At 38.8% G+C, this 25,564-nt stretch overlaps 1 protein-coding gene and 1 pseudogene across 3 annotated transcripts in view; one reads left to right on the forward strand and one right to left on the reverse strand.

Annotated features, from left to right (window-relative positions):
* The window catches only part of RNF17 (ring finger protein 17), a 110,776-nt gene extending 90,883 nt beyond the window's left edge, over nucleotides 1-19,893 (reverse strand). The window contains exons 1-7 of one of the 3 annotated variants that reach the window (XM_061435026.1): nucleotides 19,703-19,774; nucleotides 18,740-18,849; nucleotides 16,500-16,594; nucleotides 7,207-7,298; nucleotides 5,250-5,361; nucleotides 4,054-4,134; nucleotides 2,603-2,703 (exon numbers count right to left, since the gene is read on the reverse strand). In XM_061435026.1, coding sequence (XP_061291010.1) covers nucleotides 2,603-2,703; nucleotides 4,054-4,134; nucleotides 5,250-5,361; nucleotides 7,207-7,298; nucleotides 16,500-16,594; nucleotides 18,740-18,788 — 530 coding nt within the window. In that variant the 5' untranslated portion in view covers nucleotides 18,789-18,849; nucleotides 19,703-19,774. Of the gene's footprint in view, nucleotides 1-1,688; nucleotides 1,861-2,602; nucleotides 2,704-4,053; nucleotides 4,135-5,249; nucleotides 5,362-7,206; nucleotides 7,299-16,499; nucleotides 16,595-18,739; nucleotides 18,850-19,702 lie in introns of those variants that run through there. The other 2 variants (XM_061435025.1, XM_061435027.1) reach the window with 2 other exon arrangements.
* On the forward strand, nucleotides 8,182-8,702 carry LOC133258448 (small ribosomal subunit protein eS24-like; annotated as a pseudogene).
* Nucleotides 19,894-25,564: the final 5,671 nt, after the last annotated feature.

The following is a 25,564-nucleotide window of genomic DNA, read 5'->3' on the forward strand; positions in this document are numbered from 1 at the left end:
AAATCAAAACTACAATGACGTATCCCACTTCCCACAAATAAGAATGGTCATCATCAAAAAGTCTACAAATAAATGCTAGACAGTGTGTGGAGAAAAGGGAGCCCTCCTATACTGTCAGTGGGAATGGAAACTTGGTGCATTCACTATGGAGAACAGTATGAAGGTTCTATAAAAAACTAAAAACAGTAACCATACGATCCAGCAATCCAATTTCCGGGCACATATCCAGAAAAGATGAAAACTCTAAAACTCAATACATGCACTTCAATGTTCAAAGTACTCAAAGTAGCAATATTTACATTAGCCAAGACAAGGAAATAACTTAAATGGATAAAAAAGATGTGATATATGTACATGATGGAATATGACTCAGCCATAAAAAAGTATGAATCAATGCCATTTGCAGCAACATGGATGGACCTAGAGAATATTATACTTACTAAAGTCAGACAAAGAAAGACAAGTGTCATACATCACTTTTATGTGGAATATAAATGAACTTACTTACAAGTCAGAAACAGACCCACAGACATTTAAGGGTAGAAGAGACAAATTAAGCATTTTGGATTAACATATACACACTAGTATATACAAAGTAGATAAAAAACAAGGACATACTGTACAGCACAGGGAATTATATGCAATATCTTGTAATAACCTATAATGAAAAAGAATATGTATAACTGAATCACTCTGCTGTATACCTGAAACTAATACTGTAATTCAAATGTAATTCAAATTCAAACTAATACTGTATTTCAATAAAAAAATTTTAAACCACAAACAAAAGGCAAGCCACAGGAAGAGAAAATATATGAAAACAATACATCTCATAAAGGACTGATATCCATAATGTATAAAGAACTCCTACCCCATCAATAACAAAATAAACACTACAAAAATGGGCAAAGGACTGGAATACTATTTCTCCAGAGAAAATACATAAATGGTCAACTAATAAGCACATGAAAAGATGTGCTCCATAATACTAGCTATCATGGAAATGTAAATCAAATCCAAAATGAGATACCACTTCACATCCTCAAAATGGTTATTCTTTTCAAAAAAAAAATAAAATGTTGGTGAGGATGTGGAGAAACTGGAACCTTTGAGCACTGCTGGTGGAAAAGTAACGTGTGTGGCCACCACAGAACACAATTTGGTAGTCCTTAAAAAGTTAAACATAAAATTATTGTATGCCACTAAACTATACATTTTTAAATTTCAATTTTATTGGACTATATTTGATTTTCAATGTTATATTAATATTAGTTAATAATACTAAACTAATATTAATATTAGTTTCAGGTATACAGCCAAGTGATTCAGTTATACATATAATCTTTTTTTTAGATTCTTTTCTCATATAGGTTATCACAGAATACTGAATACATTTCTCTGTACTATACAGTAGTTTCTTATTTATCTTATATATAATAGTGTATGTTCATCTTATACACTGTTTGAGATGATTCATCTGTATCATCTGTATGTATGTATTCATCTGTATCATCTGTATGTATTCATATGTATTCATATGTATCATCTGTATCATCACACTGTATGTTCTGATTCATCCCTCCCCCCACCACTAAACTGTACACTCTTAAACAGTTACAAAGGTAAACTTTATGATGTACATTTACCACTATTAAAAACATTTAAAATGCATGCACATGACTTATCACCTTTAAACTCCACTTTGGCCACCTGATGCGAAGAACTGACTCATTGGAAAAGACCCTGATGCTGGGAAAGATTGAAGGCAGGAGGAGAACAGGACAACAGAGGATGAAATGGCTGGATGGTATCACTGACTCGATGGACATGAGCTTCAGCAAACTCCAAGAGTTGGTGATGGACAAGGGAAGGCTGGTGTGCTGCAGTCCACGGGGTCACAAAGAGTTGGATACGACTTAGCAACTGAACTGAACTGACCTATATCTTAGATACTATAAAAACCAAATGTGAGATACCATAAATATCAAGGAATAAAGAATATCAACTGATTCATTCAGAGTGATGAACCTGTGTTCTGGGCATTCCAGTTAGAAATTAAAAAAAGAAACAAGAGTCAAATAGACAAGCACCATTTCTAAATACCAATTTATCACAACTTCTATGAGTCTGTCTCTTAAAATGCAAAATGTGATTAAAGATTACTTGAGATCATATATATCAACATTTTTAAAAAGGATGGATATGTAACAGTATGGTATGTGTTTCAAAAAATCATTATTATTTGCTCTTGATGCAAATAAACACATAAAAAAATGATGGCATTATGTACATGAAAATGTATGTTTGCATTTTCCCAAGTATGCTGAATTCTACAATAGGATTCAGAAATAGACAGCATTTCTCTGTGCTAACTGCTTTAAGAAAGAAATTATTTAACAGCTTTGGGAACAGAAGGCAAATAGCCTAAATAAATAAATTTTCTTCATTTCGAAGCTGTAAACATCAGCCTGTAAGGGAACCACCCATTACCTTCTAAACTTGTTTAAAATCTACTAATTTTTTTCAATCTATGCAGAGAAATAAAATGACAAGTTGATATTAAAAGCTTCAGTTGCACTGAGTCTGTATTTTAATTTATTACCTGGAATCAAGAGAAGTGTAAAGCTGATCAAACTGCTTCTCTAGAACCTCTTTAAGACAGACCGTCTCCTCTTTTGTTTGACTGTGCATGTGTTCAAGCATCTGGGAAAAAGATAATACAAAGACCTAATTTGGTATTTTTATTTTGTGGGAATTGTGCTATTCAACATAATTTTGAAAAGTAAAAGGTACTTTTTGGACTCTTCAAAATAACAACAGAAGAGATCAGATGATAAAAATGGGAAAAATCACATGGTTAAACTTTAAATCTTTGTTCTTGTCAGCAAGATGACATCTTTGTTAGTACTTTGTACTGATAAAATTAGCAAAAAGGACTAGAAAACCCACTAAGTTTTCTGAACTTCTCATCACTTTTACTCAGTACAGGAAATGGATCATTTTGGATAGCTAAGTTTCTCTCTGGCAGGATTCCTTAAATTTATAAAAACTTAAAATATAACATTAGGGGCTTCACTGGTGGTCCAGTGGTTAAGATTCTGCACTCCCAATGCATGGGGGCATGGGTTCGATCCCTGGTCAGGGGACTAAGATCCTGCATGCCACACACTAAGGACAAAAAAACCCTATATATATATATATATATATATATATATATATATATATATATATATGCGCACACACATATTTTAATTAAAATGTTAGCTATTCCACAAATTTCCTTGTATTTTAAACAAAGACTCATCGCTTGAGATCTGTGACCTTTTTTTTCTTTTAATCTTTCCTTTTTGAAACGGTAATGTCTATCCTATGCCTGCTCAACAAATGCATTAATATTTTAGAAGTAGATAATTTACTAGTTTCACACATTCACAGCTGGAGAGGAATTTTGCCCCAGCACGAGTCATACCCTGAATCTCACCCATACCTGATTTAGGAGATACTTAGATGAGATTTTGGACTTAGATTTGATGCCAAAATTGGCTAAAAATTAGGGGGATATGAGATGTAGTAAATGTATTCTGCAAATACATATGTTGAACTCTTAAATTCTATGTTAGCTACAATCTTTTGAATGCCTTGGTGAATTTGCTGTTGGTAGGTGCAAGGAGCTTGTTCTTTGTCAATAAATGAGGGAAGTCTCTCTCTTGGGTTGATGGGCCAAGAAAGAAAAGAACCTAAAACTCTGTATAACAGTATACAGCCAAATAATGAGCAGTATCAGAATAGTGATCTGCAATGCTTCCAAGACAAAAAATTCAGCTCACAGCAAACAGAGCTTCAATTTCAGCAGGCTGCCAACACAAATGGTATGAAGCTACTTCTAGGAGGGCATGAGTTTTCCATTCTTTTTTATGTTTCTCTCTCACTGGATTATCATATGTAAGCTCTATCTATCATGCTAAGCTCTACTACCTTCAGTGATATACATCAAAAGGGAACATGTCTTAATTTAGGATACAGCATACATTTAGGATCATACAGAAAGCTTACTTTTACAGCAATACTTAGTTGTTCAAAATTTTGGCCTGCTATCTTCAATGCTTCATCAATCTCTTCCACAGTTTTACTTTCCTAAGAAGGGAGAGAGGAATCACATACAAATACAAAATATAAAAACAGATGCTTAGATAGACTGTAACAGTTGCAAAAACATCAAGCTACCATTTTGTTTACAAAAGCAACCTAGATCCATTACAGCAATCTGAAAACATGCAACAATGAACATTTTAGAGTTCTGCTGATAGTATTCCAGACTTTTTTTTTTTTAGGTATCTTTCTGAAAAAATGGGATTATATCCTATAACCATTTTGCAACTCAAAACTACCTGAAAATAATAATCATGATCATAAATAATACATGTAAACAGTAACAGTTTTTAAGAAAATGAAGATTATAATCAGGCTATGTTAATATTTAAACACTGGGGACTTCCGTGCTGGTCCAGTGGTTGGGAGTCCATGCTACCAATGCAGGGGGTGAGGGTTTGGTCCCTGGTTGAGAACTAAGATTCTGTATGCCGGGTGGCATGGCCAGAAAAGAAAAAAAAAAACAAAACTAAAATTAACGTACAGAAATTCCTTGATAAAAACAAAAGAAAATTCTTATGGGGAAAAAAAAGATTTAAACACGGAAGACAGCGCTCTTTCCTCCCCCAGCCCACCAATAATCTCCTTAACAAAACGACAATATTCTACTCAATAGCACTTTGGAATTTGTTCTGTTTCTAACCTTCAATTAAAAGAATATATTATTTAAAGTTATCAAAAGCCGTAACTGATAAAATTCAGTCTTCCAACAAGAATTACATCATCATCAGTAAGTGCCACTAGGTCTTTTAGCTGCCATTAAAAATAACTGGAAAATTATACTCAGAATTTGGAAACTTGTATCTTATACAAGTTTCATAAAATCTGAATTCAATCTAAATATCTAAATAAATAAAATCTCAATATCAAGAGCACTAACAGCTGATCAAAGGCAGAATATGTTGACTTGGAAAGAAAACAATTGTTGAGGCGTAGTTTAGAATAAAATAAAGAGACTGAAGCAAGGAGTGAAGGTTTACCTTTAAACTTCCCAAAAGAATCTGAATTATAGGACCCTTGAGAGCACAGGAAAGTCAAGCTACTAGAGAAAAGTAAAAATGTTTGGCCTTATCTCACTTCATGAATTACATTTTTCATACCTGTATTACAGCTGATGGGTTCAAAACAGTCCTGGGTGTGGAGGCTGAATGTTCTAAACTAATAGTTTGTTGATGAGCAGTCTTTTCAAAGTCCTGAGAACAATTCCTCATCCTGGAAAATGTCAAGTACATTATTTTAAGTATCAACATTAACATAATGGTTTTAATCTTCTATTTTGATTTTTACCCTCTATTAAAAATAATTCTTATGATGACTTATAAGGACATTTACAATGAGTTCTCAATTATCTGTGAAAAGCAAAGAGAGGAAAATCATGACTAGACATGTTTTCATATAAAAGCTAACTTTAACCAAGAATTCAACTTCTTAACCAATGCCTGAAAATAATAGCTTATAGTATAAATTGTGCTTTAATTTCTTAATCCTTTCTCCTTCCCTGATTTTTTTTGGTAGAGATGTTGATAATCACTCAACTGTCTTAAGCTCAATTAAAGCAAGTAAGTATACAAACAAATGCCAGCTATTAAAAAATGTACTTACAGGCCTGGCTAATGAGGTACTAAATTTACTAGGTAATTTCAAATGAAAAGCAAGCTGCATTTCTTGTCCATAGATGACAGAGTTTTTGCCTATTTTTTATCTTTATATCCCTATGTTGGCTGGCAAGAATAAGTTAATCATAGCCTAAAACAGCTTATAGAAGAAACTATGATGATTAGTCTCGTAGGAAGAAATGATACACAAAGTAATTTTTAAACATTTGATTACTTAAAAAGTGGACATCCATGTTCTTGAAAACATGTGAATGCATTAGCCATAAGGAGTCCATCATTCAATTCCTGTTTCAAAATACTAAAGAAAAACCAGGAAGGCAATGCATCATGTATCAAGGAACACTTCTATTTTAAAGCATATCACTATTTAAACCAAACTCTACTGAAATTAGGAAATAAGAGTTTTTAACCTAAGTATACTTGACATGGAGAACTAATTTGAAAACTGGCAATTTGGAAAAAACTGGGATACCTAAAACAGATTCATCTACTTATGAAAGTAAAATTTCACTTTGCAACCATATTTGACACTACATGCCATCTAGACAAAACTACAATCAGATTTGGCTTTCATGTTTAAAAAACAAGAAAGCTTCACAAAGAAATTCCAGATTTCTGTTTTGTCTTGAGAAGGATAACCTGGCACCACTGGGATATCTTAACACATAGCAGAAACTGGCTAGAGCTGAGCAAGGGCTCCCTCCTCTGAAGTGGGTGCATAATCCTTAGCACTCTTTAAAAAAAAGTCAGCCTCCCTCACCTGGTAAGTCAACTGCTAGATTCCTGAAGATGTCCCAATTGTTATGGCCACTGACTCTCATGCAGCCACAAAGATTCCTAAAGATTTATTCTAATCATTCCACTCAGAGGTTACGGAGGAAGTGATTGATGGAATACAAATAGAGGAGGTGGGAGCAGTACTGGCATTCAGTAAGCCTGAGTTCTACCTCTGGCTCTATCAATAAGCAGTAAGTAGACTTTAGCTAAGTCATTTTATTTTCTAAATAAATAACTGTTCTGTTGGTTTCTAAGCACCCATTTAAACCTGGACAGAGGACCTGCAGCAGTCATGTGAAAAGTCAGGAATGCTAGCCTAAAGGATTTTGGATTTTATTGGCTAGGCCATGAAGAACCACAGAGCAGCAAATAATCTGGAAGAGCTGAGGTATGCAAAAGAGACTTAAAGAATTAAGTAGGGTGAAGAAATGGTAATTGTGAATTGTTTCCCCTCACTTTAAATGAGTACATACTAATGCTGCTTCTTTAGGAGTTGGATTCTCCACTTCATTAACAGCTCAGACAAATTATAAACTTAAAGAGCATTCTGTAAACAATGGGTTAGAGATACGGATATAAGAATGACCTTTTATCAATAACTCTAAAATAACTTTCAGAAATACAATGAATTTTAAATACTAAAATAAGTGCACATGGACCATACTTTTTAGGCGGCAATTTTTCCATAAAAGAATCTTCTTTAATATATCCATCTATTGGGCAGTATTCTTGTTTTGTACTTATAGTTGTAGCAACCTTAGGACAAAAGATTAAAAACAAAAAACCAAAAAATCATTCAGTAAATTGTTTATACAGAATTCAAAAAAACTAGTGTGCTATTCATAGAAAAATGAAAAGATCCTTACATCATCTTTAAGTCAAAGAAAAACATACTTAAGTGACATTTATATCCTATTTTAATTTTTGAGGAAATCAGTAATTTGGCAACTATCAACTAAATAGAACTAAAAATAAATAAATAAAATAAACAGAACTAAAATATTTTCAGTTCATTCGCTCAGTCATGTCCAACTCTTTGAGACCCCATGGACTGCAGCACGCCACACCTCCCTGTCCATCACCAATTCCTGAGGTTTACCCAAACTCATGTCCATTGAGTCGGCGATGCCATCCAACAATCTTATCCTCTGAGTTCCCCTTCTCCTTCTGCCTTCAATCTTTCCCAGCATCAGGGTCTTTTCCAATGAGTCAGCTCTTCACATCAGGTGGCCATAGTACTGGAGTTTCAGCTTCAACATCAGTCCTTCCAATGAACACTCAGGACTGATCTCCTTTAGGATGGACTGGCTGGATCTCCTCACAGTCCAAGGGACTCTCAAGAGTTTACTCCACCACCACAGTTCAAAAGCATCAATTCTTTGGCACTCAGCTTTCTTTAGAGTCCAACTCTCACATCCATACCTGACTACTGGAAAACTGCAGCCCTGACTAGACAGACCTTTGTTGGCAAAGTAATGTCTCTGCTTTTTAATATGCTGTCTAGGTTGGTCGTAACTTTTCTTCCAGTAAGCGTCTTTTAATTTCATGGCTGCAATCATCATCTGCAGTGATTTTGGATTTCAATTAAATAGACAAAAAAGCTCTTTAACTCTCTGGCTGCCTGAAGATAGGTGCCATCATGAATGACACAGTAACAGACCAGGAAATTCATGACCAACCGACTACTTCAGTGGAAATAAATGGTAATCTAGGTTCTTTACTTTGGGAAGGCAACAGTAACCAGAACAGAAATTCAGGAAAAACTAGCCAAAATGTACAAGACCAGATGTCATTTTTGTATTTGGATTCAGAATCTATTTTGGTAGTGGCAAGACAACTGGCTTTGGCATGGTTTATGAATCCTTGGATTACACAAAGAATGAGCCCAAACACAGGCTTCTAAGACACAGCCTAGATGAGAAGAAAAAGACCTCAAGAAAACAGCAAAAGGAATGCAAGAATAGAATGAAAAAAGTCAGGGGGAATGCAAAGGCCAATGCTGGTCCTGGCAAGAAGCAGTAAAGATTCTGTAGTGACTGTATCTGTGGTGACTGCAGATTTTTCATGAGAGAGAATAAACTAAGACCTTTAAAAAAAAAAAAAAAGATAATCCAATAAATGGTATGGATCAGCTAATCATTCTGAAGAAGAAAGTTACATAACCACCTTACATCATATAAAATATATTAGAAAGGGACCTAATAGGGACCTTCCTAAAAAATAAAAGATAAATGTATTAAAAAAATAAAATAATGTATACCTCTGAGATGAAAGTTTTGACTAATCAAAGAAAACTTAGAAGCCATGAAGGAGGGGGATAAAACAAATGAAAAAGGAAACATTTCTGAATGGTTAAATATAAAAAAATTAAATGTGAAAAACTGGGAGAAAAGAGTTAAAACACAAAGAACAAAGTGTTAATATCTCTATCACATGAAGTAGTCTTACAATTTAAGAAAAAGATAATTCAAAAGGAAAATATGGAAAGGACCTGGAAGGATCTCTTAAAGATTTTCCATAAAGAGCTGAGAAGTTAACATGAAAGATTGATCAATTTCACTAGTATTCAGGGAATTTCAATTTAAAACAGATACCCATTTTTTGTCCATTAAACTGCCAAACATTAAAAAAATATGACAAATACAAACATAGATTTTTTTAGACATAATAATTAACAGAACCTGCTGGTGGAACTTTTTTTTTGGTGGGAGTGAGTTTGAGGAATTGTGCAAAACCCTAGTGAAAAAATCTGAAGCCACCTAGTGTTTATCATAAAGAGATTATATTATAGCATTGATGTACCATGGTTTATTGTACACCCATTAAAAATTATGTAGGAGACATTTATGACAATAGGTTAATGCTGGAAGGAATGTAGCAGACTACTAAATGTTAAAGTGGGGTTAATGTTTGGTGGGGAAGAGGATGTTCTGGCAAGCTTTTAAGTATAATGTACCAAAGACAGTTATCTATTATTAGATAATAAAGGAAAAGTGTTACTTAAAAAAAAAAAAAAACCAGATTGCATCAAATATTTTTAAGAGCACCCCCTAAAAATCAGGGCTAAAATCTTAATTTCTATCCACCTCCTCATTTACGCCCCATTGGCCTGGCATTTCATAGTAAGAGGTTATTGTTACTACCAACAGATTGGATACAGGACATTTCACCCAGAAAATTTAAGAAAATATTAAATAAAACTGATTTAAAAGATTTCAGTTAAAATTGTGAGAGTCTTAACTTCTGATATATACAATAAAGATTTTATTCCCCCTACTCCAGAATAGCTTGTTGCTTAAGTTTTATTTATGGTGGTATTTTTGCTTGTTTGTTTTCTGCTACGTGTAACAGAAAAATAGTGGGCAAATTTAGACAGCATTTTCTCTGTGGCTTCTGACTTCCCTGGTGGCTCAGCTGGTAAAGAATCCGCCTGCATTGTGGGAGACTTGGGTTCCATCCCTGGGTTGGGAAAATACTCTGAAGAAGGAAACAGCTACCCACTTCAGTATTCTGGCCTGGAGAATACCATGGACTGTACAGTCCATGGGGTTGCAAAGAGTCCTACCTGACTGAGTGACTTTCACTTTCTTCTGTGGGTTCTGACTTCAGTGATGAATAACAAGGCTTCTCCACCCAAGATTAAACAATTACCTATAGTCTCTTCTAGTTTACATTTTCAATTTGTAGGTTATTCCAATCCACATGTGATTTTAATATATATTAATCACCTATGATGGGTTAATTTGTCATTTTCTCATGGCCCAATATATTTTTAGACTTATGATCTTTAGTCCAAATGATCAATAAAATGCCAGTATTTCTGTAATGGAATCTAAGTATGGTCACATTCTTAAACAAAACCTGTCATATTGCTGTATATAACTATAGAATGGTTATTATTAACCATTAATAGGACTGGAATGCAAAAGTAGGAAGTCAAGAAACACCTGGAGTAACAGGCAAATTTGGCCTTGGAGTACAGAATGAAGCAGGGCAAAGGCTAATAGTTTTCCCAAGAGAACACACTGGTCATAGAAAACACCCTCTTCCAACAACACAAGACAAGACTCTGCACATGGACATCACCATATGGTCAACACTGAAATCAGATTCATTATATTCTTTGCAGCAAAAGATGGAGAAGCTCTATACAGTCAGCAAAACCAAGACCGGGAGCTGACTGTGGCTCAGATCATGAAATCCTTATTGCCAAAGTCAGACTTAAATTGAAGAAAGTAGGGAAAACCACTAAACCATTCAGGTATGACCTAAATCAAATCCCTTTATGATTATACAGTGGAAGTGATAAACAGATTTAAGGAACTAGATCTGATAAACAGAGTGCCTGATGAACTATGGACGGAGGTTCATGACATTGTACGGGAGACGGGATCAAGACCATCTCCAAGAAAACGAAATGCACAAATACAAAATGGCTGTCTAAGGACGCCTTACAAATAGCTGTGAAAAGAGAAGCCAAAAGCAAAGGAGAAAAGGAATGATACACCTATTTGAATGCAGAGTTCCAAAGCAGCAAGGAGAGATAAGAAAGCCTTCCTCAGTGATCAGTGCAAAGAAATAGAGGAAAACAATAGAATGGGAAAGACTAGAGATCTCTTCAAGAAAATGAGAGATACCAAGGGAACATTTCATGCAAAAATGGGCTCAATAAAGGACAGAAACAGTAGGGACCTAACAGGAGCAGAAGATGTTAAGAAGAGGTGGCAAGAATACACAGAAGAACTGTACAAAAAGATCTTCACAATCCAGATAATCACAATGGTGTGTGATCACTGACCTAGAGCCAGACATCCTGGAATGTGAAGTCAAGTGGGCCTTAGAATGCTTCACTTCGAACAAAGCTAGTGGAGGTGATAGAATTCCAGCTGAGCTATTTCAAATCCTGAAAGATGATGCTGTGAAAGCGCTGCACTCAATATGCCAGCAAATTTGGAAAACTCAGTAGTGGCCACAGGACTGGAAAAGGTCAGTTTTCATTCCAATCCCAAAGAAAGGCAATGCCAAAGAATGCTCAAACTACTGCACAATGGCACTCATCTCACATTCTAGCAAAGTAAAGCTCAAAATTCTCCAAGCCAGGCTTCAGCAGTATGTGAACCATGAACTTCCAGATGTTCAAGCTGGTTTTAGAAAGGGCAGAGGAACCAGAGATCAAATTGCCAACATCCACTGGATCATCAAAAAAGCAAGAGAGTTCCAGAAAAACATCTATTTCTGTTTTACTGACTATGCCAAAGCCTTTGACTGTGTGGATCACCACAAACTGTGGAAAACAGTTCAAGAGATGGGAATACCAGACCACCTGACCTGCCTCCTGAGAAATCTGTATGCAGGTCAGGAAGCAACAGTTAGAACTGGAAATGGAACAACAGACTGGTTCCAAATAGGAAAAGGAGTACGTCAAGGCTGTATATTGTCACCCTGCTTATTTAACTTATATGCAGAGTATATCATGAGAAATGCTGGGCTAGAGGAAGCACAAGCTGGAATCAAGATTGCAGGGAGAAATATCAATAACCTCAGATATGCAGATGACACCACCCTTATGGCAGAAAGTGAAGAACTAAAGAGTCTCTTGATGAAGTGAAAGAGGAGAGAGTCAAAAAGTTGGCTTAAAGCTCAGCATTCAGAAAACTAAGATCATGGCGTCCAGTCCTATCACTTCATTTTTTGGGGCTCCAAAATCACTGCAGCCATGAAATTAAAAGACGCTTACTCCTTGATAGAAAAGTTATGACCAACCTAGACAGCACATTAAAAAGCAGAGACATTACTTTGCCAACAAAGGTCCGTCTAGTCAGGGCTACGGTATTTCCAGTAGTCATGTATGTATGTGAGAGTTGGAATATAATGAAAGCTGAGCGCCGAACAATTGATGCTTTTGAACTGTGGTGTTGGAGCAAACTTTTGAGTCCCTTGGACTGCGAGGAGATCCAACCAGTCCATCCTAAAGGAGATCAGTCCTGAGTGTTAATTGGAAGGACTGATGTTGAAGCTGAAACTCCGATACAATGGCCACCTGATGTGAAGAGCTGACTCACTGGAAAAGACCTTGATGCTGGGAAAGAGTGAAGGCAAGAAGAGAAGGGGACGACAGAGGATGAGATGGTTGGATGGCATCACCAACTCGACGGACCTGAGTTTAGGTAAACCCTAGGAGTTGGTGATGAACAGGGAGACCTGGCGTGCTGCAGTCCATGGGGTCTCAAAGAGTTGGACACGACTGAGCAACTGAATGGTATAGAGTATCAGTCAAAAACAGAGATGTTATTTAAAAAACCCATGCCACTATGAAAGATAAAGACTGATTCATATGTACTCAAACTCAGAAATAAGAACATAAGCATACTCATTAACTCTGAATGGAATCATTATAGGCTTAAGCTTGAAATAGCATCACCTGGGCCTTCAACAAAAGTCTAATGTGACTATAGGTATTACTTTTTAGAGCATATACATTATTTAAAAATAATAAACTTCAATCCGGAAATAGTCTATAAATTCAGACTTTTCACTAATTTAGACTTGATTCTTCCCTTATCTTTTTCCAAATACAAGATACCAGCAAAAATGTAAACTTTAAAAACTAACAGGGACTTTCCTGGTGGTCAACTGGTTAAGAATCTGCCTCCTAATGCAGGGGACTTGAGTTCCATCTCTGGTTGCGGAACTAAGATACCACAGGCTGCAGAACAACTAAGGGCACTTGCCTTAAGGCTTCCCTTGTAGCTCAGTTGGTAAAGAATTTGCCTGCAAGGCAGGAGACCCAGGTTCGATTCATGGAAAGGGAAGATATCCTGGAAAAGTAAATGGCAACCCACTCCAGTATTCTTGCCTGGAGAATCCCATGGACAGAGGAGCCTGGCAGGCTACAGTCCATGGGGCTGCAACTAGAGAGTCCATGGGGCCGCAAGCCAGAGCCTTAACTAGAGAGCTGTCGAGCTGCAAGGAAGACCCAGTGCAGCCAAAAATAAATTATATAAAAAAAAAAAAACTAATAAAAGAGTGGTAACAATTTCAGGAAGGTTTCTTGAAGGATTCCTTTAAACAGTGGCCAGCTTTAGTGCATTTGAAGACTGAATACAGTCCTCTGTCAATTATGTGGCTTATAATAGCACAGGGAGAAAGGGGAAAAGGCGGGTAGGATGGGACAGACCACATGTCTCCCAAAGTGAGAGGCAGAACTAGTCAAATGATACAAAATAGATTTGCTACAATCCTAAAATCAAAAACCAGTATTTGTAACAGCACTGTAAAGCCAAGTATACTTCAATAAAAAAGCACACATAAATGTAAATTTCAAAATAAAAAACTAGTATTTGTAAATACAATATAAACACTTGATTAGATGTTACGAAAACACTAAAAATAATATGTTAGTATTTTAAGAGACCATTAAACACAAAGTCATTTGCCACAAAAGGCAAGAGGTTACTGTTCTAATAAACTTGCTGTTTTTTTAATATCAGAACAGGATAGACATGAGCAGAGACAGTTACAGTGGAATGTCTCTTTCTTTTCCCTTAATTCACTCTTTACCCACCATAAGACTCAATCTGTCAGGGATATTGTATTTCAACCAGGAGCTAGGCTCCCCTTTGTCTTAACTATGGAGCTGCTGCTGCTGTTGCTAAGTCGCTTCAGTTGTGTCCGACTCTGTGCGACCCCATAGACGGCAGCCCACTAGGCTCCTCTGTCCCTGGGATTCTCCAGGCAAGAATACTGGAGTGGGTTGCCATTTCCTTCTCCAATGCATGAAAGTGAAAAGTGAAAGTGAAGTCGCTCAGTCGTGCCCGACTCTTAGCGACCCCATGGACTACAGCCTACCAGGTTCCTCCGTCCATGGGATTCTCCAGGCAAGAGTACTGGAGTGGGGTGCCGCTAGCTACTGTCAAAAAAAGGGAGAGGGACTAGGAATTTCCCACAATAAAAGCCATGATTCATAAAGTACATAATTCCAAAACAAATATCTTCTAGTGTGTAATGTGTCTGCTGTAATTTAAACCTGCACAAATCACATATTTGTATGTTTATATACATATTATTATATATGTATGTGAAAGCTGGACCATAAAGAAGGCTGAGTGCTGAAAGTGAAAGTCACTCAGTCCTGCCTCTTTGTGACCCCATGGACTATACAGTCCATGGAATTCTCCAGGCCAGAATACTGGAGTGGGTAGCCCTTCCCTTCTTCAGAGGATCTTCCAAACCCAGGGATCGAACCATTGCAGGCAGGCTCCCACATTGCAGGCAGATTCTTTACCAGCTGACCCACCAGGGAAGCCCTGAGTGCCAAATGACCGATGCTTTTGAACTGTGGTGCTGAAGAAGACTCTTGAGAGTCCCTTGGACTGTAAGATCAACCAGTCAATCCTAAAGGAAATCAATCCTGAATACTCATTGGAAGGACTGATGCTGAAGCTCCAATACTTTGGCCAACTGATGTGAAGAGCTGACTCATTAGAAAAGACCGTGCCCTGTTTCTGGGAAAGACCAAATGCAGGAGGAAAAAGGGACAACAAAGGACGAGATGGTTGGATGGCATCACCAACTCAATGGACAGAAGTTTGAGCAAGCTCCTGGAGATGGTGAAGGACAGGGAAGCCTTGTGTGCTACAGTCCATGGGGTTGTAGAGTCGGACACAGCTGAGCAACTGAACAACAAAAACAATATGCATTATTATATATATTCTTGGTAGCACTAGTAGCAAAGAACTGGCCTGCCAATGCAGGAGACATAAGAGATGCAGGTTCAATCCCTGGGTTGGGAAGATCCCCTGCAGAAGGGAATGGTAACCCACTCCAGTATTCTTGCCTGGAGACTCCCATGGACAGAGGAGGCTGACGTGCCTCAGTCTATACAGGAGCAAACAGTCGGACATGACTGAAGCAACTCATTACTCACATATGTATTTTTATCATGGTTAACCTGCAAACCAGTTAATCCACATCTAAATAATCAAGGGTCAACCATAACACTTATTTTAAAACTTGGAGAGAACTTACACATAATTCAGATTTGACTTTTACAATTCTATAAGAAAATCAGGTATTATTTCCATCTCACAAATGAGGAAACTCAGGATTAGGGCACAAGAACTAGGACTGCATCCCAGGTGGTCTGCCTCTATATTAACTGTCTGCCATGCTGCCACAGAAAATAATCGATACAAATCTTCAAAATCTGATCTCTCAAGTGGAACATTAAGAATTAAATAGAGATTAAGAAAACTTTCTAGGAACATACATATATAAACCGAGCAATACTTATATTTGTAGTAAATGCAAAGAAAGTTCAGTAAATTTTATTTTAAATCCTTAATTTGTTCTCATTATCTTGAGTGCATGGGTTTTAGTGCAACTGCATTATTTTTAGCACTTCTAAAGTTAACTTTAGGATGTTGTTTATTTTTTAACACATCTCTACAAGTGTAAATTTAATGACACACAAAGGTTGAGAGGCAGAGGAAAATTCTAAATTTGCTTACATGATATCAGTTTAGAAAAAGGGGATAGAGATTTTAGTACTTCCCTGGCAGTCCAATGGTTAAGACTCCACTTTCCAATGCAGAGGATGGAGCTAAGATCCCGCATGCCCCGGGGCCAAAAAAAAAAAAAAACCCCATAAAATAGAGGCAATGTTCTGGCCCATTCAATAAAGACTCTAAAAATGGTCCACATCAAAAAATCTTTAAAAAAAAATACAGATGTAGACTGATAAGTGTATGACCCTAAGCTTGCATTCTTTTTGATCACTTTGAATAGTTACAAAAACGTACGTGAAAAGCCTTATCTTTTGCTAGGTTTCTTTATTTAAAAGACTCAGCAGCAAATATCCAAGTTTTTAGTTCCTAATTAGAAGTATGTTTTATTTCTCTACCATTTTTACCTGTAACATTATGTTGTAATGTGATCGATATGAACAATAAAACTTACCTCACAATCAGGGCATGTGATTGTGCTGTATTCTTCAGTCATTAATAAGCACAGGTCACAAAAAGCATGTCCACATTGAAGTTCATGGTGGTGACCTACTGACGAAATTCTTCTGTGAATTAAACTTTCCAGTTTGTTAATGATGCATATTCAGTATAAGCAAAGGGAAAAATTAAAAGGGATTCTCTTCTATAGAAAAATATATCTATTTAGTTAGAAATGGATGACATTAAAATTCAAGAGAAACAATACAAATTAGAAGGGAGAAAAATCAGAAGAAAAGAGAAACCAGGCAGAGATAATTAATATTGCTTGCATTCATTTAGATAGTTATTTGGTACCTATAATACTTTGAATCTGCCAGCTCTTACAATCATATAAAGAAAAAATCATATAAAAAATCTGACATACTCCATTTGATCATTATAATTATCACAGCTAAATAGGCTGTAGATATCATATTTGACAACCTAGAGATGGATAAACATTTTGGTGTTCTGGGATAAATGGTATAATCCAGATCTAGTTCTGTTTCCAAGTCTAATGTTCTTTCTACTTGATCATACTTCCATCTGCGAATTTGTACTTCCCATCCTGTGAAGGGGACAGTGAGGGTCAATTTGAGAAAGTGGCAAGACCTTCTCTTTGAACAAAATAATGCCATTTGCAGCAACATGGATGGACCTAGAGATTGTCATACTGAGTGAAGTCAGACACAGAAAGACAAATATCATATGATATCAATTACATGTGCAATCTAAAAAAAAGGGGGGTACAAATGAACTTACTTACAAAACAGAAGTAGAGTCATGGATGTAGAAAGCAAATTTATGGTTACCACGGGATGGGAAAGGGTAAACTGGGAGAAGGGGCTGACATACACACACTAAAGTTGGCTTAAAGCTCAATATTCAGAAAACGAAGATCATGGCAACCGGTCCCATCACTTCATGGGAAATAGATAGGGAAACAGTGTCAGACTTTATTTTTCTGGGCTCCAAAATCACTACAGATGGTGACTGCAGCCATGGAATTAAAAGACGCTTACTCCTTGGAAGGAAAGTTATGACCAACCTAGGTAGCATATTGAAAAGCAGAGACATTACTTTGCCAACAAAGGTTCATCTAGTCAAGGCTATGGTTTTTCCTGTGGTCATGTATGGATGTGAGAGTTGGACTGTGAAGAAGGCTGAGTGCCGAAGAATTGCTTTTGAACTGTGGTGTTGGAGAAGACTCTTGAGAGTCCCTTGAACTGCAAGGACATCCAACCAGTCCATTCTGAAGGAGATCAGCCCTGGGATTTCTTTGGAAGGAATGATGCTAAAGCTGAAACTCCAGTACTTTGGCCACCTCATGCGAAGAGTTGACTCATTGGAAAAGACTCTGATGCTGGGAGGGATTGGGGGCAGGAGGAGAAGGGGACGACAGAGGATGAGATGGCTGGATGGCATCACTGACTCGATGGATGTGAGTATGAGTGAACTCCGGGAGTTGGTGATGGACAGGGAGGCCTGGCGTGCTGCGATTCATGGGGTCGCAGAGTTGGAGACGACTGAGCGACTGATCTGATCTGATCTGATATATAAAATAGATAACTAACAAGAACCTGCTATATAATAGCACAGGGGACTCTACTCAATACTTCTGTAATGGTCTACAATCAGAAAAGAACCAAAACAAAACAAAACAAAAAAATAGAGAGTGGATATATGTAGATGTGTTGATATAACTAATTCACTTTACTGTACACCTGAAACACTGTAAATCAGTTACATTCAAATTTTAAAAAAATCCTCTCTTAACGATCTAAGACATTGGCAAAGACAGAAGACAGGACAGAAGTCAGATGCTACTACTATCACACAAACATGACCCATATAAAGGTTATTTTTCACAGATTTAGCATTTATGAAGGGAAATACCATCTAATACCAACATTTTAATACTCTAAGTAGAATCTGAAGTTTATAGTAATAAATATATGTTATAGTTATGTCATTTAAAAAGATTTTGCAAGAAAAATGGGAAAAGAAACTAGATAAAATGAGGCTTCATTTACTATAAAATTAAGTGTTCCTGCTGATTTATATTAAAACAATTGCATTCTTTTGATAAAAAAAAAAGAAATTTAGTTTTTAAGCTAATGAAACATCTAAAACTTGTTTAAAACCAGGGTAAATTTTAAAGCTCTAATTTAAATTCCAGAGATACTGTTACTAAGGATATCAAAACTGTTTTACCTTTTAAAGATTTCTGATACTGTACAAGTCGAAATAACGTGGGCTGCATTACAGCTTACAAAGCACTTTGATAATTCCACATGCAAAGGCACCATCTTTCCAACTGAGTACTTCTCAGCATTATAATACAAATGTATGAAAGAACAGGTGATTTTAAAATGTCATGTTCTAAAACTTTATTTTGTAATACTATATCATCAAATAATGGAGATTTTCTATGAAACAGCAGCAATCGAAATTCGGGTAAGAGAACTTGCCTCTCTCCAAGAAAACACAACCAATTTTCTCTACGCTCAGGTCTCCCAAGCAGAGTCCATCCTGGAGCGACTGAGAAAATGGACTTTCACTTTGAAAGTATAAAATGTAACAGTTACACAGGGTGATAATAAGACTCTGGCAGCTCCAAGAGTTTAGTTTCAACAACACACCCCTGCAGAGACATAGCACTCTAAGGCCTGTGAGGTTAGGGTCAAATAAACTGAACCTGTTTTCACTTGAGGAGAGTCTCAGTGAGCGGAGTATGGGCGCGCGTTCTCCCTGGATGGCCCAAGACTGAACACAAGATGCACAAAACCTAACGGGCTGTCTTCTGAACAAGGCTTTAAGCCAAGAGAGCAACAAGTCCCCCGCCCCCACCCCTAACATCCGTTTTTAAATATCAGGAACCTTTGGTTACCACAACAAAACTATGCAAGAAAATGAAGTTTCGTTGCTTCTTCACCACAGAATGACGGTTAAATTCTCACATTACCCCTTTCTCGAACCTGCGACCCCATCAGTGGGGCAGTCAGTGCGCAGCAGGGGCGGAAAGCCGCTCTCGAGGCCTTGGCGTCAGGACCTCAAAGGCGGGCTGCGCGCTCGAGGCCTGGGCTGCCCCGTGCTCCCTCGCCGTCGCAGCCACTCCCTACTCTGCCTGTTCCTCAGCTCCCGTGACGGCAGGCGGACTGACCCCCCGCGTCTCACCCAGAGCTCTGGGCGCCCTTCTTCCACACCGGCTACACAGGGCCTCGGTGGCTCCCCGGGCCCGGCCGTGCGTCTCCACCTGCCCGCAGGAGGACACGGGGCGCCTAGCCCTCAACGCCTCAGCCGCCATCTTCGTGCCTCGAATCCCAGGCCCGCGTCGCGTGCAGACCCGGTATCCCTTGCGGCAGAGACCAATCGCCGGAGGCGGTGGCTCCAGGGAGCCAATCGGCAGCGAGGAAGCTCCAGCCCACCCATCCCCCCGCCCCAGACCCTCCCAGCAGGAGGCTGTTTGCTGTTTTACTCCGGATGCTGAAAGCAGATTGCACGTGGTCTTCGGGGACCGTTTTGTGGTCTGATTTTTGTCCAAAGCTCAGTGCCTTATCACTCTCACTGCATATAAATCGGATTTCACGCATTACTCCTTACTTTGCTTTTGACTTTGCAGGTGGCGACGTCGTCCCCCTTCCCTAGTGGATCATAGTGGCTTTAGTGGAGAAGCCAGTCTAGCTACCCACCGGTGAGGAGATTTGGTTAACAGTTTCAAACTAAGGTGTGGTCGTTATTACTAACAATTGTTGACCCTACTGGTATTTACAAGGCCTTGTGTTGAGAACGTTTAGGGATACAAAGAATTTATAAACTAACAGGTTCCTGCTTGAGTGATATGTCATCCTCTACCTAAACGGGTAACTTCCACTAAAGCAGTTTGTATTAAATGCCAGAGGAGACTTAGAGAAAATAAGAATTGTATGCGTTGTGTGAAAAGCCTTTGTAAAGAATATAAGGTTTATACTAGACTTTAAAACCTGAGTGAAACTTACAGAGATAAACGGAGGAAATGAGGCTTTCCAGGGAGAAAGAACTGCAAAAACAAGGGATTGTAGGTGAGTAGATGCTGTTGCCTATTCGGTATTTAACTTACAGACCATTTGCCTAGATTAGTTAATACTGCTTTAAGTGAGCTTTTTGGAGAATTAAATTGGAATTGAATTTTAAAGAGTCTTGAATGTTGGGTAAGGACATACCCTTTAAACAGTCCAGTGCTGGGGAAATTGTGTGAGCAAGAAACCAGGTGATCTGGTAGCAATTTGGCAAGTATCAGTGTATTGTGGAGGAAGCACGTGGAGATGGCAAGGTTCCTTTAGCTACTAAGAGTAAAACCAGCATATATTCTTCATTTTCTTTTTCCCTCTATGTGTTTTGTTTTGGAAATAGAAGTATTCTGTCCAAAGCTCATCCCTGGTTAACATCCAAAATATACAAACAGCTCATACACCTCATATCAAAAAACCAACAACTGAATTCAAAAAGGATACCCTGAAGAAATGTCTTTAGTGAGAGTATCTTAATGGTGAATGCTCCAAGCTTTTATTTGGATGAAAATATTTTCATCTTCATCCTTGAATGAGCATTTAATAACATAATGTTCTAAATTGAGTTATTTTTTCTCAGACTTTGGAGATAACATCATACTGATTTCTGTCGGTCCTTAATAATCCCAACCCTTAGTGCTTCTGCTGTGGCCTCCCTGGATGGCAGTTTATTTACAGTCTGTCTTCCTGCCCCACCAATACTATCTCTGAGGGGACGCCACATTGCTCACCCTCAGTGTTCCTTAAACACTGTAGCCTTCTGCCCTGTCCAAACAGGTGCTTCATTTGTCGAGCAATGAAAGCAAGAGGGAGAAATCCCATGTTGCAAATATAAAATGTAGGGCAAAACACCAACTAATAAATTATAGTATTTTCAGGCTTCAGTTCAGTTCAGTCGCTCAGTCGTGTCCGACTACTTGTGACCCCATGAACCGCAGCACGCCAGGCCTCCCTGTTCATCACCAACTCCCGGAGTCCACCCAAACCCATGTCCATTGTGTTGGTGATGCCATGCATCCAGCTCATCCTCTGTCATCTCCTTCTCCTCCTGCCCTCAATCTTTCCTAGCAGCAGGGTCTTTTCAAATGAGTAAGCTCTTTGCATCAGGTGGCCAAAGTATTGGAGTTTCAGCTTCAACATCAGTCCTTCCAATGAACACCCAAGACTGATCTTTAGGATGGACTGGTTGGATCTCCTTGCAGTCCAAGGGACTCTCAAGAGTCTTCTCCAACACCACAGTTCAAAAGCATCAATTCTTCGGCACTCAGCTTTCTTGACAGTCCAACTCTCACATCCATACATGACCACTGGAAAAACCATAACCTTGACTAGACAGAACTTTGTTGGCAAAATAATATCTCTGCTTCTTAATATGCTATCTAGGTTGGTCAAAACTTTCCTTGCAAGGAGTAAGCATCTTTTAATTTCATGGCTGCAGTCACCATCTGCAGTGATTTTGGAGCCCAGAAAAATGAAGTCAGCCACTGTTTCCACTGTTTCCCCATCTATTTGCCATGAAGTGATGGGACTGGATGCCATGATCTTAGTTTTCTGAATGTTGAGCTGTAAGCCAACTTTTTCACTCTCCTCTTTTACTTTCATCAAGAGGCTCTTTAGTTCTTCTTCACTTTCTGCCATAAGGGTGGTGTCATCTGCATATCTGAGGTTATTGATATTTCTCCTGGCAATCTTGATTCCAGCTTGTGCTTCCTCCAGCCCAGCATTTCTCATGATGTACTCTGCATATAAGTTAAATAAGCAGGGTGACAATATACAGCCTTGACGTACTCCTTTTCCTATTTGGAACCAGTCTGTTGTTCCATGTCCAGTTCTAACTGTTGTCTCCTGACCTGCATACAGATTTCTCAGGAGGCAGGTCAGGTGGTCTGGTATTCCCATCTCTTTCAGAATTTTCCACAGTTTATTGTGATCCACACAGTCAAAGGCTTTGGCATAGTCAATAAAGCAGAAATAGATGTTTTTCTGGAACTCGCTTGCTTTTTCAATGATCCAGCAGAGGTTGGCAATTTGATCTCTGGTTCCACTGCCTTTTCTAAAACCAGCTTGAACATCTGGAAGTTCACAGTTCACATATTGCTGAAGCCTGGCTTGGAGAATTTTAAGCATTACTTTACTAGCATGTGAGATGAGTGCCATTGTGCAGTAGTTTGAGCATTCTTTGGCATTGCCTTTCTTTGGGATTGGAATAGAAACTGACCTTTTCCAGTCCTGTGGCCACTACTGAGTTTTCCAAATTTGCTGGCATATTGAGTGCAGCACTTGCACAGCATCATCTTTCAGGATTTGAAATAGCTCAACTGGAATTCCATCACCTCCACTAGCTTTGTTTGTAGTGATGCTTTCTAAGGCCCACTTGACTTCACATTCCAGGATGTCTGGCTCTAGGTCAGTGATCACACCATTGTGATTGTCTGGATTGTGAAGGTCTTTTTTGTACAGTTCTTCTGTGTATTCTTGCCACCTCTTCTTAATATCTTCTGCTCCTGTTAGATCCCTATTGTTTCTGTCCTTTATTGACCCCATCTTTGCATAAAATGTTCCCTTGGTATCTCTAATTTTCTTGAAGAGATCTCTAGTCTTTCCCATTCTATTGTTTTCCTCTATTTCTTTGCACTGATCACTGAGGAAGGCTTTCTTATCTCTCCTTACTATTCTTTAGAACTCTGCATTCAAATGGGTATATCTTTCCTTTTCCCCTTTGCTTTTCACTTCCCTTCTTTTCACAGCTATTTGTAAGGCCTCCTCAGACAGCCATTTTGCTTTTTTGCGATTTTTTTTCTTGGGGATGGTCTTGATTCCTGTCTCCTGTACAATGCCACGAACCTCTGTGACAAAATGCTTTACTCCACAATACCTCAATTTATCTACCTCAAGTCTATAGAAGGGAGTTTCTATCCCTTTAAAATGAATCAGGCTTTTGCCTCAAATTTCCATTAAACTTTATCTTAGAACCTCTGGACCAAGGAGATAACATCCCCTGAGTTGGGTTCTGGTATGTCAGGTGGAGGGCTGGAACCCAGGAATGGCGACAGAGGAGAGACAGCCTGCCCTGAGATCTGGTCTGAAGTGGAAACAGTGGCACTGACAAAAGTACAGAACAAAGCTGGTCCTGGAGTTCACGTGAGCACTGGATGGTGGAGCCCAGATCCCACATGGCAGCTAGAGCAGACAGTTACCTAACTGTGCCAAGGCCTGGTGCCCCTGAAAGGAGTAAATGTGTTTTTTCCTTCTTTTCAGTGTGAAAGGATACTTTTCAAAGAAAAGGTAAAATCATGGCTCTCCTCTAGGTATAAAATGAACAAATGTTAAGTTTATTCTGCTCATATTTGGGTGTGGGAACTAAGCAGTTAGAACCGGTTCAAGGGAGCAGAGATGCACAGGTTTATCTGGAGTCAAGGATGCCAGAGTATTGTGCAAATGCAGCAAAACTGGCTTTTCCAGAGGAGGGAGTGTTGTTCTTCATGTTTGCATATCACAGACTTGGACTATTCTGAGTTGCACTCGGTTCTCGGTTCTCCGTAGCCTTAGATCCGTAAAACCCACCTGAAGGGTGTGCTCAGCCCCGTGTGCAGATTTCTATCCAGGCACAGACTCCCCTGACTTGACCTCACAGATTCTAAAGTTGACCTGCTTAGTGGAGGGAAACTGACAGCACTAGGAGCTTCCCTGGTGGCTCAGATGGTAAGGAATCCACCTGCAATGTGGGAGACATAGGTTCAATCCCTGGGTTGGGAAAGTCCTTTGGAGGAGGGCATGGCAACCCACTCCAGTATTCTTGCCTGGAGAATCCCATGGACAGAGGAGCCTGGTGGGCTACAGTCCATGGGGTCGCAAAGAGTAGGAGATGACTGAGTGACTAAGCGCAGAGCCTCTATGTGCTAGACAATCCTACCAGGTTAACACTACAAACTGATGGGTGGTCATAGTATTAATGAGACAGTGTTTCTAGGAGGTCATCACATCAACCAGGACATAATAGGAATTGGTAACTACCAGCTGCTGATACTGTCCTGTTAGGAGACATAAGTCCACTGGGGGAGTGATGACTGCAGAATGAATGTGGAGATCTGACAGTCTTTGTAAACACAGAGTCAGGAACAATCAGCATATAAGCACTTGCTGTATTTTTAAAGGCACCTGGGAAAGTGTCTCCTTCTTCATCTTCATTACAATGTTGTCAGTTAGGGAAGTTGGTGGTCTTTCTAGGGCCCTGATTTGAGCACTCCTGATCCATATCATCAACAGGTAATCTTCCTTACGACATTCCTTCTTGGAAGCTAAAGGTATACACACACACACACACACACACACACACACACACAGCTTCACACTTGGGCCTCACCCCTATCACCACTCTGCCCGGTCTATCATTGCTTCCCTCACCTCTTAACTCACCTTGTGTCCATTCTTGTCTGGGTATCCTCCTAACCTCCTCAGAGAAGCCACACTGATCTGAACAAGTGAACTGGAGCAAGTCTCCGCCTTTGCTAATAATCTTCAACAGCCTGGTGGTGTGTTTGTAATGAAACCGAGCCTGCTTCCCATGGCCTGAGACCCTATAAGATCATATTGTTGCCCATTTCAACAGCTGCCTGATGAACCAGTCTTCCTGTTCTTGCTACATGGCACCACCCCTTCCTCCTGGACTTCTCCTCTCTGTGCTTCTTCACCTCAGAAAGGACTTTCCTGACCACCTCTTTAAAGGGGTCTCACCCACCACCCCATCTGATAACCATCTAAGCCTCTTATATATATATATATATATATATATATATATATGTATATACACATGTATCTATATGTATATATATGAAGCCCATGGCTCAGTGGTAAAGAATCTGCCTGCAATGCAGAAGATGCAGGAGACATGGGTTCAGTCCCTGGGTCAGGAAGATCCCCTGGAGGAGAGCATGGCAACCCACTCCAGTATTCTTGCTTGGAGAATCCCATGGACAGAGGAGCCTGGCAG

This window comes from Bos javanicus, chromosome 12, assembly GCF_032452875.1.
Source record: "Bos javanicus breed banteng chromosome 12, ARS-OSU_banteng_1.0, whole genome shotgun sequence".
In the NCBI taxonomy this organism is placed as follows: domain Eukaryota; kingdom Metazoa; phylum Chordata; class Mammalia; order Artiodactyla; family Bovidae; genus Bos; species Bos javanicus.